Below are 17,074 nucleotides of genomic sequence, written 5' to 3' on the forward strand. Positions count from 1 at the left end.
TCGGTTAAAATGAAGCTCAAACCACATCATGCAATTGAATATTGCTGAATAAAAGAATATGATAGATAAACCATGTTTTCCTATTGAGGCAAATTCTTCAGGTATAAGAGCTTTCATAAAGAGAAGCCAGTGTTATCAAAGGCCAAAAATCCTCTAACGCCTGTTGGGGCTTTAAACGCAAATAAAGCATGAGCTTTAATGAAAAAAGGAGCAAATGGAGAAACACCACAAATATATATGTGTAGTCCAAGACTAATATCTGTAAACATGAATACCAAATATATGGACAAAGAAATTGAATTTTTTTTATGATAAAGTAAAATATCAATTGTTTAGTGTCGTCTCTTAAAGATTACACTCATTGGCGAGGAAAAGTATGTCTTAGAGCTTTGATGACAATACTGAAGAACCCGCTAAGCGAGACGAAGCGCTCAACATGTTTTGAGCCTCGATTCAGGATTTAAGCGTGCTTTAAGCGCCGCCTTTGATAACGCTGAGAGAAACTAATCTAAAGGTCACCACCAAGCTGACTTCTCCAAGCTAGTTCAGCAACAGCAACCACTAAGCTAAGGAGAATGTCAATGGATCTGTGAACTGATATATTATTAGTCCACACTGAGACTAGAAAAACTCAAGTGTTAAATCCCTCAATAAACAAGAAATTTACACCAACCTTGATATGAGAACTAAGATCACACTGGTGAGGCATGCTTACGAATGCAACCAGAGGTACTGCGCATTACAGCTTCACAATCCAAGTCAAGGAAGCTTTAGAAAGAGAATTTCTCAAACAAATTGTAGAGAACATCTCAAGCCGTGATCTCTCTGACCAGCCACTCTAAAGCAGGATAGGCAAAGTACAATACTAGGAAAGACGGAAGTCCAAAGAGAATGGTGATCACTAAATAGAGTGCTAGAACAGCTGCACAGGAGGGTATTGCAAACATAACAAGTAGAAGCAGCACAATAACTAATGGAAACTTGGATGTAAGGCGGATAAAGAAATCAAGGGACTTATGAAGAGAAAAGTGGGCCCTCTGCAATGTAGGGGTACCACCAGTATGGTTATAACCAGTAGCATTAGAGACTAGAGATCCTGGTCGATGAACCCTCCTGTAATTCATGACAGAGCTGCTGTTCCCCACAACTGAAGTGCACGGGGCAGACCACTCTTGTTGATGATCCCTACATATGGCAGATGGAGACTTCACCCTGTCACCATTTCGGCTTTCCACCATCCAGAGGAGGAAGAAATTCTTGCTAGGAAATTTGAGATTCCCGTTGAATGCCAATCGAAATGTCAACAAATTGCACCATGGGCAGGAAATGAATAATGGAATATGGACCTGTTGAGTGGAAACCTTCATAGAAGCAGGCTTAAGGCCCAACAGACAGTTCTTGCAAAGCGTGTGACCACACCACAAGACATAGGGGATGTTCTCTACAATGTTAAAAGACTCCCAGCATATTGGGCATTCAAGCCCTTCCTCGGAGCTGGCATTAGAACAGGCATCGTCGTCGTCATCTGAGAATTCATGGCAAGCTTGACTGGGCTCACCAGATTCCTTCTTCTGTCCAAAGCTTGTGATGGCATTTGAAATAGATCTCCACATATCAGGGAGCAACTTAAATTGCTTACAATTACTCGAGTTTGCAACTTGGCTTATACTTGTATATGGTACTAAAAGATGAGCCCAACCTTCAGAGTAGCACGCCTCTTGGTTCAATCTTAAACACTTCTTGCTTCTGTTTTGAACCTGAATAACACTGAAGAGAACTAGTCATTAATCGATCATGTCTAAATGATAGAAAACTTAAAAAGCACAAGCAATAACAGATTAAAATAAGAGCTGGATTGTGTTTACGCCTCCTCATTAATCAAGGCCTCTCACATAAATGGCAAATACAAACTGTTGCACTTTATTGTCCCACTGCCTTTTATTAACCACCAGCCAAATACAGGAAAGATTCATTCTCTAAAGAACTAGCAAAATAGATCAGCATTTATTTAGTATTTCAATGTTAGAAGTTTTGACATTTGTTAAATTCTTTTTTTTTAATAACTAAGAAATACCTGAGGATTAGCTGGTGCACGGTTCGAAACTCGGTGGATAAAGGCCCTACCCCTCTATCCTTCTCCACTTAAATAATAGGCTTTGGTCCATGGCAAGGTTCAAACTTGTGATGTGCGCCTAACTTTTGACAATTTTCACATTCTAATTCACTTTGTATAGTTATAAGCCCCACCACAAAATAGGCTAACAAAACTGATAATACGCAAAAGGGATAATCATGACAAAATAGTCGATGCTAATCTAGTACTTCTTTAAGTGTGCCAGCCATCTAAATGAACAATTTATCAATGAACTGAACATTAACCCTAAATTAGTTGGGCTGGCTATATGAATTCATTTTATCCTTTCTGCAATTATTCAGGTCAGTATTAAGAGGATTTATCATAGTTAGAACCTTAGGACTTCAAACGCATACGATTTGCAAAATTCACATAGGCTTCATTTTCAAAGTGAACAGTTATCCATTTATAAAATTTTCCTCCATCAGTGACACTTTGTAATTCAATGGATATATCTTAGTTATACATTCATCAGTCATGACTAAAAGATTTATATACAAAGGATGTTATTTGGCATCAATTAACTATCTAAAAGATCAAAGCTTTCTTTTACTTTTTGTTTCAAACTCAGTAATTCAAATCAATCAATCCCTACCCAGTTGGGTTCAGCTATATGAATCCACTCTATCCATTCCACACTACTCAAATCCAAATTCACACATCATATCCGTATATAAGCTTAATTATATCAGGACAATTGCATTGTCTTCTAATCATTAGCATATAAAAGCAAATAAATAAACAGAAAACCAAAAAAGATATAAAGAAGAAATTTTTTAAAAACCATGAATCTTGAGTCCCACATACTTAGGGAATCAATTGTACGGCATCAATCACAGGATTCTTACATAAATTTCTTTATCTTACGTGCATGCAAAATACAATTTCCAGATAAAATGATGCATATAATGTTAATTCAGAGGACAATTTGGATTTAATCCTTCGTAAAATAGAAAAACCCGACAATCTTAGTTCGCAGATTCAAAAAAATAAAAATAAATAAATAAATAACCATAGACTGTTTAATATGCTAAGAGTGTGATGAAACTTACTTGTATTGGGAAATATAAAATATGCTATAATTGGAGAATTCTCCATAAATAGGAGAGAGATCAGAAGAGAAGTGGATTCTCTCTCTGCTATCGAGTCCGAAACTTAAATAGTGCCAAAAATGGCACAAAATAGGTTTCTACTACTAAAAAGAAAGATACATAAATATATAAAACGCAGTATAAGTTAAACGCACGTTTTATTAAAAAAAATATTTTTTTTAGGAAAACGCAGTACAATACTGCGGTTAACTTAAACACAGTATTGTACTGCGTTTCCCTATACTATTTGGGCCCACTTCTGCAGGACTGCAAATCCCTATAATTTATTATAGGAAAACGCATTACAATACTGCGTTTAAGGAAAACACAGTATTGTACTGTGTTTTCCTATAATAAATTATAGGGACCCTTCTTTTTTCTTGGCTTCACAAAAAGCCATTGTTTCCCACCACTGCTGGTCTCCCCCCCCCCACGATATAAAAAATAATAATTTTTTGAGCCCCACCCATACACAAAAAGCGAAGAGTGTAGGTCTCACACGCATCACAAGCCTTGGATTCCTTCTTTCATACACGCCTCCCACCAATTGTACAAACAATATTTTTCTCCGCAATAGCACCTTGGGACATAAAGGGGTTGTTGCGACATTTCTTAAAGAGAAACTTTGGTTTTATGAAAATATTTGTTATTGGTTATTGTTAAGCACAGAAAATAACTAGAATGCGCCCGTTATTTATAGGCAAGATTTCACATAAAATGTAGTATTATACCACGCTTTACATATTAAATTTCTCTGAAACGAAACTGCTTTTTCACATGGTTTTCAGCTTTTTCAGAACGACAAGACAACTCAATAAAACGTAGTATTATACCGCGCTTTACATATTAAATTTTTCTGCAAGAAAACTGCTTTTTCACATGGTTTTCAGCTTTTTCAGAATGACAAGACAACTCAAAAAAATGTAGTATTATATCGCGCTTTACATATTAAATTTATTTTTTAATATTAATTTTTTTCTATTTTTACAAACACCAATAAGTTTAATATTTGAACAACTATATCAAAAGGTCATGTTAAAAAATAAGATGTAACAAGATTATGGAACATAATTTTATTTGATAGATATTGCAACATACACAAGTACAGACACGTATTACAAAAAACAATACGAAAACAAAAAACTAAGGGTATCCTTGATAGTTGGGTACATTCGACGAACTTGCATCAGGAGCTGGATTACCACCGCCACGCACACCACCTGAAGGACATTTACAATGGCCGTGTCCTGTTTGCGAGCATATGCCACATTTACGCGCATAAACGGTGTCACCAACATCCATTTGGTTCCGTATACGCGTTCTCTTTTGCACTTGTAGCTTGCGCAAATAGTCTTTGTTACATACCATCTTAAAAGGTTCCGGAGGCCAATAATGCTCAGCACCTAATGGCTGCAACTGCCCACTATACGTGTCTACGTATGCAGCAACAATGTATTGCCTATCAATATAGTTGGTTGCCCCAAAAACCAACTTGTTGAAAGCACTTCAACGCATGTGCACACGGCATGTGGTAGATGGTCCATTTCCCACATGAACACAACCTTCTGGCTTCATTCACCGTCTGTAGATTATTTCCACGGTGTTCGCGGATAGTGGTCTTAACTTCAAAAACACCCCGGTCATGATCGTACTGTAGAAATGAATGTCAATGTGTTCGCCTCCTGTACCTTTCAAATCTTCTCATGAGTATTGGCATAAATTGAACACCCATGTCCATTAATGCCAATGCATCTCCATGCCTTTCAACTAACCTCGTCGCACTCTGTTTGAATGTCATGCGGATCATGGCAGTGACAGGCAATCCATGGGCAGACTTCAACAAGCCGTTGAATGACTCCGACACATTTGTAGTTAGGGCTCCCCATCTTCTGCCGCCATCAGCATGTAATGTCCACATGTGAAGCTCATGTCCCATCAGCCAAGTATAGGCTCGTGGATCTAGCTGCCGGATCGCTTCCATGTGCCTCATGAATTTGCACTGCTGGTGCTCAGTTGCAGCCATCCACATTAAGTCATGCAAGGCCTTATCAGGATATTTCTTCTGGAAATTGGCCTTCAGGTGCCTCACACAGTAATGGTGGTATGCATAGGGTTCCTGCCATTCAGGCAAGTGCCGTACAGAACTTAAAATGCCACCATGTCGATCAGATATTAGACAAATACCTAAACGCTGTTTGACAACGTGCTACTTCAAGTGGTTCAAGAAAAGCGTCCACGTCTCTTCGCTTTCGTTGGCACAAATGGCAAAAGCTAGTGGAAATATTTGTCCGTTGGTATCTATTGCAATTGCAATCAAAAGCTTAATATCATACTTTCCATAGACATGAGTACCGTCTATGAAAATTACAGGACGACAATGCACAAAACTATCAATTGCTGGTTTAAATGACCAGAACACATAGTTGAAAATATATTCCGGTCTGTCCGGACTCTGTTCAAGCCTCCATTCAACAACAGTCCCGGGGTTAAAGTGTTGCAGTGCGGCCATGTACCTAGGCAGCGATGAAAAAGACTTATCCCAGTCGCCATAAATCAGTTGAAAGGCACGTTTGCGACCGAGATATGCCTTTCTTTCGGTTATAGTACAACCATACTCCTGGTGGACGGCTGTAATACACTCTTTAATCTTGAACCTAATGGACACTTCCAAATATGGAATCAAGACAAGAGAAATCAAGTCTACATCCAGGTTGAAATGATTCTCATTGAATGTGTCTATTTCACATCTGTGGGTGCTAAAACATTTACCCACTTTCCACAAACCTGATTTCTTCTTGCTGGCACGCAACATCCAGTGACAACCCATAAAGTCTCTACGGCATACAACCTTATATTCCTCCGTAGTTGACTCTCTTACCGTCATCTCATGACACTCTCTTACACTGTAAATTTTTACAGCCCTAATTAGGCGAGCTTTTTCGGGGAAATACATGCCCTTTGTCAGAACCGCTGGTCTAGACTCATCCCACATCACTAACCGAATTTCGTCATCATCCCTTGTGAGGGCATTCACGTTCGGCATACTTGGCAAATTATCAAGGTAGGGAATATTCCGCTCATGAAATGGCACGTGGGACTCGTACACTCTTGATCTAGCGGGAGGTGGAGGAACATGCTCCCTCGTCAGCTCAGGTTCAACATTCACTTCCTCCTCATCATCACCCTCATCAGGGAAGGGTGTGTCATCTCCAGACTCATCCGCATTGTTGTCATAATCACTATCATCTTCCTGACTCTGCGCATCTGCCAAATCACGAGTCAATACGTCATCTATGGGCAACTGTGTGAGGTCAGGAACATCAAGAAGCTCATTTTCACTGCATATAAAGAACAAAATGATAAGTTACCCAACTAGATAAATACTTTACATATAGCTATATCACTTTACTTACAAGTCGTACTGTCTTGACGTTTTATGATGGATATTTTCTTGTTGGTGATGGCTCCCGGATGGACCATCATTGTCCAATACGCTAGAATTACGCATATTCCAACTAGGGGCGGGGTCATAACTTGTAAAATTCATATCCGGACGGTACCCCTTATGAAAAATATGAGTGTTAATACAAATTCAATTAAAACATAAAATAAACAATGCTAAAGCGTAGAAAAATTGAAGTTTACCAGTTGTCTTGTGGATTATATAAAGTCGAAAGTATTTTGTGGCTGCTCATTCGCTGGTGGTGACAAGTTTAAATCAAGGCAAGCTCTTTCATCAGCAATCTGTTGTCTCTCCTCCTTTTTCCGCCCCCGCGAGGGTACAAGGGAGTTTTTTTCCAATTAAAGGACAGTCGAAACGGGATTGGTTTAATTATTTCAGAGTCGCCACTTGAGAGATTTAGGGTGTCCCAAGTCACCAATTTTAATCCCGAATCGAGGAAAAGAATGACTCTATATTACAGTCTGCGTACCAGAAATCCGGATAAGGAATTCTGTTAACCCGGGAGAAGGTGTTAGGCATTCCCGAATTCCGTGGTTCTAGCACGGTCGCTCAACTGTTATATTCGGCTTGATTATCTGATTTTAAATACAATTATGAACCATGTGCAATTTTTATCTTTTACCGCTTTATTATTATAATTATTATTTTTTTAGGAATGTGAACATCGCTTAAAACATATCTTTGGATTGTGTCACATGAAATGCACCCACAATACGAAACATATTTTATTTGATGTTTTAGGATTTAGATTTGGGTCGCATGAAATGCGCATCCGAGTTTAAGAAGGTAAAATTAATTAAATCGCGCCTAAAGAGTCTAACGCGTCATTATCTTTGGGGAAGGAAGTGAAATTCACTAAACAATCCATCCCAAATTCTAAGTAAATTTTTTTTAATAATTAAATAAATAAATGAGATTGGAGAATCCTATAAAATTTGTATTATTTACATCTATTTATTTTAGCGATATCCTTTAATAATATCCTTTAATGACTACATTTTTATTATTACTAAGTTTTTATACATATAAAATCAATATCAACATTCTTGAAAATGACATATTAAATAGAAGAGAAAAATAAATATTAACAGAAAGTAATAAAATTATAATCATAAATACAAAATGGAATTATCGAAAAGTAAAATAAAAAAAAATAATTATCCCATAGTTGGATTAAAATTCAAATTATTAGTAAGACTTAAGCTTATTGAAACTAATTATTTACAAATACTGAAAATTGAAAGAAATAAAAATAAAAACTTGAGTACTAAATCATATTTCTGAAAATTTAAACAATTTAACATTAACTAACTTTGTTTTAATTCATCATGTCCTAATACTTGTTTGCAAACTAATTCATGTTATAACTGAAATTGACTACATGATTCGGATTAACTTATCGTTGACGAAAAACCTTCTGAATAAGGAACTTAGTTAATTTTTGCCAAACTGATTCAATAACGCCATTTTTACGTTATTTCTTCTATTTTTTTTTATTAAACAGTTTTAATTAATAATCAGGCTTAAATATATTTCCTAATAATCTGGTAAAGGCGTTATTTAATATGTCGCTATAATATGCCTAGTTATGCCGATGACAGTGATTTACAGAATAATAATACATGAATAACCTAAATACAATACAAAAATTAAATTAAACTAAATTAAAAATTTAACACTCCATTCTTCATTTCAGCTTACAAAATGCCAAAATTACAGTTGTGTACCTGATATTGTCAATATAAGAAGAAGAAAGTCAGCAACGTAATACGTAACACAGCAACAGCAACAATAACCAGCAATAACCAGTCAACGAAAATCCCAGTGACAGCTTTGAAAAATTCAAAATAAAATCCAGGAATGCCGAAAATAATGGACAGAAACCAAAGGAAATTTTCAGATTTCTGAAAGGCTAGTTAATCTTCAACCCTTAATTTCTACACCTGTATACCAGAATATTTCTCAGGTGTGTACTACTTTCTCTTCTAATTTTCAAATTTTTTTTCTTTGTATGTTTTTTTCTTTTCTTGAGAGTTTCAATGTTTTTTTTTTTTCGGAATAAATGTTCAGCTTTTTTTTTCAATCTCTTTTTTTCTGTCTCTATCTCTTCTATTATGTTCAAGACTTCACATATATATATCCCATCCCATAAATCAATTAAAATCAATCCCTTTCTCTACCAAACCCATTATCTTCCCACTCATCCCCATTACATTAAATAAATATATCACACCACCCCATTATATTTTGTCTCCCATGCTTTATTTAAAATAATGCAAGATTCCCCTTTAATTTAAATCTTGTCCCCCCTTTATATTAAATAATCATATCACAACCCACCCCATTTCATTTTGTCCCCCATGCTTCAAATAAATAATTACAAAAATGTACAATTCCTAAACTACCCCTTCCGACCTTACTGAAATTACCAAACTACCCCTGAACGTATTACAAATTTACCAAACTAACCATCAGCTATAACACATTAATTAATCAAACTTAACCAAAATATAGACAATATGATCAATTTCTAACAATGTTCAAACAACAACATGAACACGGATGAACATCATAACAACAATATCATATGAACATGATTTTAACAACATTTCAACAACAAATCACATGAACACAAATTGAACAACCAAGAACAAACCAAAATTTGATTGAACAATATTTTTGGCAACAACAAACCTATTTTTCGGATTTAAACAACAACAACAATCAAACAAGTATATTTAGATTCTTAAATTCAATAATATTGAACTTAACATCAACTCTAACAACATTACAACAAACAATTCTTATATTAAACTTTAAACAAGATTATGAGAACAATTCAAGCAATAATCATAAATGGTAAACAAGAAATCAAACTATACAAAATTCGGATTCAAGATCATCCAAACAAAGTATGAACATGAATGAATCTATTTTAAGACAACAAACATGACGGATTAAACGATTAAAACAATATATTCCTTTAATACAACTAAATTCTTTAAACAAATAACAAGATCGACGAAGAAACAATTATGAACTTAAACTTGAACTTATCAATATTAACAATTTCTAACAATACATAAACACATGAAACAAATTGAAGAAATAGTTGATTAAATTTCAATTTGAATCTAACAAACATCAAACTAACAAATACATACTTAAACAATAATACAAACATGAAATAAACATGAAAACAACTAATTAAACTTCTATTTTGAAATCTGAAAATTAATTTAACAAACAACATGAACATGAACAAAACCAAAAATCAAATATCTAACCATAGACATGAATAAAACAAACATTTGCCGATTTTAAATTCGAAAAATATCAAAACAAAATACGGACAAAATAAAACTCAAAAACTACTAACCGGATCGAAAGACGAACAACGACCAAACAAACAACGAACTTGACGATGAACTCACGACGTATAGGATCTTCACTTGACGAAAAACCCTCGAACTTTTGCCGGACTTTAACCGGACTGCCTTGCGTCGTCAACAATAGTGCAATGGTGAGCAACCAAACGGAAGACTCCTGGGGTCGTCGATGGCAGTACACAGCAGTGAAGGAGACGACGTGAAGCAGCAACAGTCCAAAGCAGCGAGCAGCAGCAACTGTCGACGACGTCCATGGCGGAATGGATTGCTTCCGATGGCAGCGCGCGAGCTTGGTCGTGACGAGCAGCGGCGATGGGAGCTTCGAACAGCAGCTGACTCATCGAGGCTGTGTTCGTTTGGTTGTTTGGTTGAGACAGAAACAACAACGACATAGACGTCGAGCTCAACGAGCTTGAGCTCGCCGAGCTTCATCAATGGCGGATAGGGTTGGGGTCGTTTGAACGCGAAGGAGGTTGTGTCATTTGGTGGTGTTTGGACGGTGCTTGGGTGGTGTTCGACGAAGGGGGGTGGCTGCTGGGTAGCCATGGCAGCTCACTATTTGGAGAAGGAGAAGAAGAAGAAAAGAAGAAGAAGAAGAATGGGGGGGGGGGGGCGGATGACTTAGGTCATTTTTAGGGTTTTTGGTTTTTTTTTTTTTTTTGTTTTGTTTTGTGTCTTTGAAATGCAAGATAGGGGTATTGGGTCTTTTGGGTTATGGACTGGGTCGACCCAGTTCGAAATGGACTGGGTCGTAGGGAAGATTGGGCCATTTTTTGGGCCTATGGCTTGAAATCGAAGAAGAGGCCCAATTCCGACTTTCTTTATATTTTCGCTCTCTTTTCTTCTTTTATTTCTCTAAAACTAAATTATAAAAATACTTAAACTATTATTAAGAACTAAATTAAGTTATAAAAAGCGCAAATTAACTCCTAATAACAATTAACGCACAATTAAGTAATAGTTTAGCATAAAATTGTATATTTGGACATTAAATGCTAAAAATGCAAACGATGCTTATTTTTGTAATTTTTAATTTTTTGTAAACAAATTTAATTAGTAACAATTATAGAATTAAATCCTACATGCAAATGTGACATATTTTTGTATTTTTTATTAATTTAGCAAATAAACATGCATAAACAAATACAAATAATTATTCAAAATGTCACAAAATATCACAAAAATGGCACACCAAGAAAAATTATTTTATTTTTGAATTTTTTGGGAGTAATTCTCATATAGGGCAAAAATCACGTGCTTACAGCTGCCCCTCTTTGCCCGAAGACACGAAGGGTTTTCGTGCAAAGATAAAGCGAGCGATTTTTGCCCATCCGAGTACTCCGTTGAAGCATTTTTTGAAAAAGATTTGACCGAACCTTTGCTTCAAAGGTTTCCTACATATCCTGGGCTAAACAGGAATCAGGTCAATGTAGTTCGAGAAATTTTGGTAGCTGGGACTACCGTTGGACTGCAATGTTACTGTTGTTGCATGCTATTATTATTGCTTACCGATCTCCTTGTTACACCGTGCTTAAAAAAACAAGAAGCTAGGCTAGAGTACAATTTATTTTTGTTGCCTTGCTTCCTTGTCTGCTTGCATTTCTTTCGGTGCTTTTCTTCCGATGCTTTTCTTCCTTTTGACACATGGACTTGAGTTTATGCTGGGACCTCTTGTTGCAACCTTCTGCTTCCCGGTGCTGGGGATTTTATTGTTTACTGCTGGGGATTCCTGTTGTAACCTTCCGCCTTCTGGTGGGGTTACTGATTCCAAACTCTGTAATACAAGACTAAAAAGTTGCTTCAATGCAAAATTATGAAATGTATGCCCGCATTATACTGGTGGACGACCTAGAACTGAAATGTATTCCCGCATTTTACTGGTGGGCGACCTAGAACAGAAAAGTATTCCCGCATTATACTGGTGGGTGACCTAGAACATGAAATGAAAACATAAATGTATACCCGCATTATACTGGTGGGTGACCTAGAAATGGAAAACTGAAATGTATGCCCGCATTATACTGGTGGGCGACCTAGAATATGGAATGAACAGACAAAATGTATTCCCTCATTATACTAGTGGGCGACCTAGAACTGAAATGTATTCCCGCATTTTACTGGTGGGCGACCTAGAACAGAAAAGTATTCCCGCATTATACTGGTGGGTGACCTAGAACTTAAAAGTATTCCCGCATTATACTGGTGGGCGACCTAGAACCTAAATGTATTCCCGCATTATACTGGTGGGCGACCTAGAACTGAAATGTATTCCCGCATTATACTGGTGGGCGACCTAGAACTGAAATGTATTCCCGCATTATACTGGTGGGCGACCTAGAACATGAAATGAAAAGATAAATGCATACCCGTATTATACTTGTGGGCGACCTAGAACATGAAATGAAAACATAAATGTATACCCGCATTATACTGGTGGGTGACCTAGAAATGGAAAAATGAAAAGACAGAAATGTATGCCCGCATTATACTGGTGGGCGCCTAATTGGCAAAGAATAATTTGAATTTGTTTCCTCGATTCTCCGAGAAAATTTCCACTTGTGGTAGAAAATTTTATGCCCCAATTCTGGCGATCTTTCTTATGGCGTATCTTTAGGCCATCATCAACACTTTATTTTCCTGTTCAAATCAAAGAAAATTTAGTTAGTTTTTTTTTTTTTTTTTTTTGAAATATGGCGAATGGTCATGTCACTCCTGATGGGGATGATTGTTCCCTTTCCCTTATTCTTGTTCGACGTTCTCAAAACTTGTTGGGGATGATGTTATTTGCTGGGGATTACATTCTGCTGGGGATGGTTTTTCCATTTATCCCTTCCCCATTTTGTATCTCAAAAATTTCTGGAGGTTATTTTGCCGAAGATGAATTTTCCTTTCTTCTCTTCCCCTTCTGTGTTGTCCGACCACCTCGTAGCTTGGTCGATATTCGGTCGGAGTACTTTGGGGATCGTCTTGGAACTTGGCTTACAATTGGCTTACATGAGGAAATTTACAATTTCCTCAAAAGTCGATATTCGGCTCTTCTCCGTACTTCCCTTGTCATTTTAGGACAGTATTATTCGGCCTAGCAACCAACGTCTTTTGCCTTATTGCCTTGTCTCTTGCCTGCCCTTTTCACTTCTTATGTTGTACCATTTTGGCAACTGGTAGTAAGCTCTGAAAGACCTTCCTTAAAACATAAATTTCTAGAAAAATTCTTTTAAACAACGAAATGAAAAGATAGAAAAATGAGAAAATCTTTCTGAACAAAAAAAATGAACTTATCTGGGTGATACAACCGATTCCAATGATCATGTTGTGCATTCCGGATTAATCAACCCAGTCTATTTGTGTCGATCAAACTTTCTGATGTCTTCACTTGCTGGGGATAAATAGGTGCCCAATTCTTCGCAAAATACGGATCTTTTCCGTCAATCTATCTTGTCGCCTTATAGTGCCCTTCGCGGGGTTTTCACTAACAAGGCTCTCTCATTTCTCACAACTCCCGTCGCCTTATGGTGCCTGTGAAGGTTTTCACCGATAAGACTCTCTCATTTTGTATTTCTCAGCTTACGTCGCCTTATGGCGCCTGTGAAGGTTTTCGCCGATAAGACTCTCTCATCTTATTTTCTCAGCTTGGGATTGGAGTGTTGCCGATAAGATTTATCTCTGCCGGGAATTCTTTTGGCTATAAATTCTTTCAATTCATGATCCTCATTCAGTCAGGGACCGATGTTTTATTCTTGGTTTTCATTTGCCTATCTTAACACCTCTCGGATACTGATCGGGAGGTCTTTTTTGGATATCAATATAGGTTTTTTAGAAGAAAAGGATATAAAATTCAAAATAACTTTGATGGGTAAAGTATTACAACTCTTGGAATCAAATTCTTTTTTTTTTCTTTCTTTTTTTTTTCAAAATTTAGAAACATAATTTCTGCCCCAGTTTTCTTACTTGGGGATTTTTCTTTTTTTTTTTTTTTTTTTTATTTTATTACCTTATGACCGAGCCGTGAGGCGCCTACGTATCCTCTTTGAGGAATCAGGTCGAACGTAGTTCACTGACTCCTTTGTTTTCTTGCGACCTTCAAAAAGTTTTTTTTTTCATACATTTTTTCATTAATGATTCCAAGAGAGGGGTATAAAAAGATAAGTATGGCTCAAAGGGGTAAAGCAAAGGTTAAAAGTGTTTGGATAGAAGAAAGAATTGCCTCCGTCATTTCATTATCCGATAAGCACTAAGTATAAACAAACAAATAAACAACAAAAGAAATTACACATAATATCTTTTGACTGCATCAGAATTGATAGCCATGTCGACGCATCTTCCTTCAACATCCGTCAGACGTAAAGCGCCATTGGATAATACTCTGGTCACAATATACGGCCCTTGCCAATTCGGGGCGAACTTGCCTTTTGCCTCAATCTGATGTGGGAGGATCCGTTTCAATACTTGTTGCCCTACTTCAAATTTTCTGGGGCGCACCTTCTTATTGTATGCTCTTGCCATTCTCTTTTGATACAACTGGCCATGACATACTGCTGCCAATCTTTTTTCATCCATTAAACTCAGCTGCTCTAGTCGGGTTTTGACCCATTCATCATCGTCAATCCCGGCCTCAGCGATAATTCGAAGGGAAGGAATTTCAACTTCTGCTGGTATTACTGCTTCGGTTCCGTATACCAACAAATAAGGAGTCGCACCTATTGAAGTACGAACAGTAGTGCGGTATCCTAACAACGCAAATGGTAGCTTTTCATGCCATTGTCTGGATCCTTCAATCATTTTCCTCAATATCTTCTTTATATTTTTGTTGGCTGCCTCAACTGCTCCATTCGCCTTGGGCCGATACGGAGTGGAATTACGGTGTGTAATCTTAAACTGTTCACATACTTCTCTCATCAAGTTGCTGTTAAGATTAGCACCATTGTCCGTGATTATTATATTTGGGATCCCAAATCTACAAATGATATGGGAATGGACGAAATCCACCACTGCCTTCTTGGTTACAGACTTAAAAGTTTTGGCTTCAACCCACTTAGTGAAATAATCGATGGCTACCAGAATGAACCTGTGACCGTTCGAAGCTGCCGGCTCGATAGGCCCAATGACATCCATGCCCCATGCTACAAATGGCCATGGTGCGGACATTGTGTGCAATTCCATTGGTGGAGAATGAATCAGATCTCCGTGTATCTGACACTGATGGCATTTTCGTACGAAACTGATACAATCATGCTCCATAGTGAGCCAATAATATCCCGCTCGCAGAATCTTCTTTGCCAACACATATCCGCTCATATGGGGCCCACAGACTCCAGCATGTACCTCTGTCATCACTATCGTGGCTTGACCTGCATCAATACATCTCAGCAATCCCAGATCTGGGGTTCTTTTGTACAACATTCCTCCACTGAGGAAAAATCCATTTGCCAGTCGTCGAATGGCTCTCTTTTGATCTCCGGTTGCCTGCTCCGGGTATATCCCCATCCTGAGGTATTCCTTGATATCATAAAACCATGGCTCGCCATCCATTTCTTCTTCTATTATGTTGCAGTAGGCATGCTGATCACGAACCTGAATATACAATGGGTCAACATGGATTTTGTCTGGATGGTGCAACATCGATGCTAAAGTGGCCAAAGCATCGGCAACCTCATTGTGAACTCTCGGGATGTGTCTGAACTCCACTGATCGAAATCGCTTGCTCAAATCGTGCAAACATTGTCGGTATGGTATAAGCTTCAAATCCCGTGTTTCCCATTCACCCTGGATCTGATGTACTAGGAGGTCCGAGTCTCCCAAGACCAAGACGTCCTGAACATCCATGTCTGCAGCCAATCGTAGGCCCAAAATACATGCCTCATATTCAGCCATGTTGTTGGTACAATAGAAACGTAGCTGAGCTGTAACAGGATAGTGATGTCCTGTTTCTGAAATAAGTACTGCTCCTACTCCAACTCCTTTTGCATTAGCAGCCCCGTCAAAGAAAAGCTTCCACCCTGGTTTCTCATTCAGTTCTAACTCCTCTATATGTATCACTTCTTCATCTGGAAAATACGTCCTCAAAGGCTCGTATTCTTCATCAATAGGATTCTCAGCCAAGTGATCGGCCAATGCTTGAGCTTTCATGGCCGTCCTCGTCACATAGACAATGTCGAACTCTGTGAGTAATATCTGCCATTTTGCCAATCTTCCTGTGGGCATAGGCTTCTGGAAAATATACTTTAATGGATCCAGACGTGAAATAAGGTAAGTAGTATGTGACGACAGATAATGCTTAAACTTCTGTGCTACCCAAGTTAGAGCACAACATGTTTTCTCAAGTTGAGTGTACTTATTCTCATAGACTGTAAACTTCTTGCTGAGATAATAGATGGCTTGCTCTTTTCTTCCTGTGATGTCGTGTTGACCCAACACGCAACCAAACGAATGATCCAGGACCGTTAGATAAAGGATTAATGGCCTCCCCGACTCAGGTGGAACCAATACAGGTGGATTAGATAAATAACCTTTGATCTGGTCAAATGCCTCCTGACATTCTGCCGTCCATTCTATCGCGGCATCTTTCCTCAACAATCGAAAGATGGGTTCACAAGTTGTTGTGAGCTGAGCGATGAATCTGCTGATATAGTTCAACCTTCCCAACAGACTCATTACTTCTGTTTTGTTCCTCGGTGGCGGCAATTCCTGGATGGATTTGATCTTTGACGGATCCAACTCAATGCCTCGCCGACTGACGATAAATCCTAACAGCTTTCCAGATGGAACACCAAATGCACATTTGGCTGGGTTGAGCTTAATGTCGTACCTTCGAAGTCTTTGGAAAAACTTCCTAAGGTCTGCTACGTGGTCTTCCTGACGCTTGGATTTGATGATCACATCATCTACGTACACTTCGATCTCTTTATGTATCATATCATGGAACACAGTAGTCATTGCTCTCATGTACGTTGCCCCAGCGTTCTTCAAACCGAATGGCATTACCCGATAACAATAAGTC

General features: G+C 37.9%; 1 protein-coding gene across 1 annotated transcript; it reads right to left on the reverse strand.

Moving 5' to 3' along the window:
• Window positions 1-215: 215 nt before the first annotated feature.
• LOC104215731 (uncharacterized) lies at window positions 216-3,271 on the reverse strand. Its single transcript, XM_009765599.2, has 2 exons — window positions 3,187-3,271; window positions 216-1,767 (listed from the first exon to the last, which is right to left on the reverse strand). The coding sequence occupies exon 2, from the start codon at window positions 1,611-1,613 to the stop codon at window positions 810-812; it is 804 nt and encodes a 267-aa protein (XP_009763901.1). The 5' UTR covers window positions 1,614-1,767; window positions 3,187-3,271; the 3' UTR covers window positions 216-809.
• Window positions 3,272-17,074: the final 13,803 nt, after the last annotated feature.

This window comes from Nicotiana sylvestris, chromosome 11 (assembly GCF_000393655.2).
Source record: "Nicotiana sylvestris chromosome 11, ASM39365v2, whole genome shotgun sequence".
In the NCBI taxonomy this organism is placed as follows: Eukaryota; Viridiplantae; Streptophyta; class Magnoliopsida; order Solanales; family Solanaceae; genus Nicotiana; species Nicotiana sylvestris.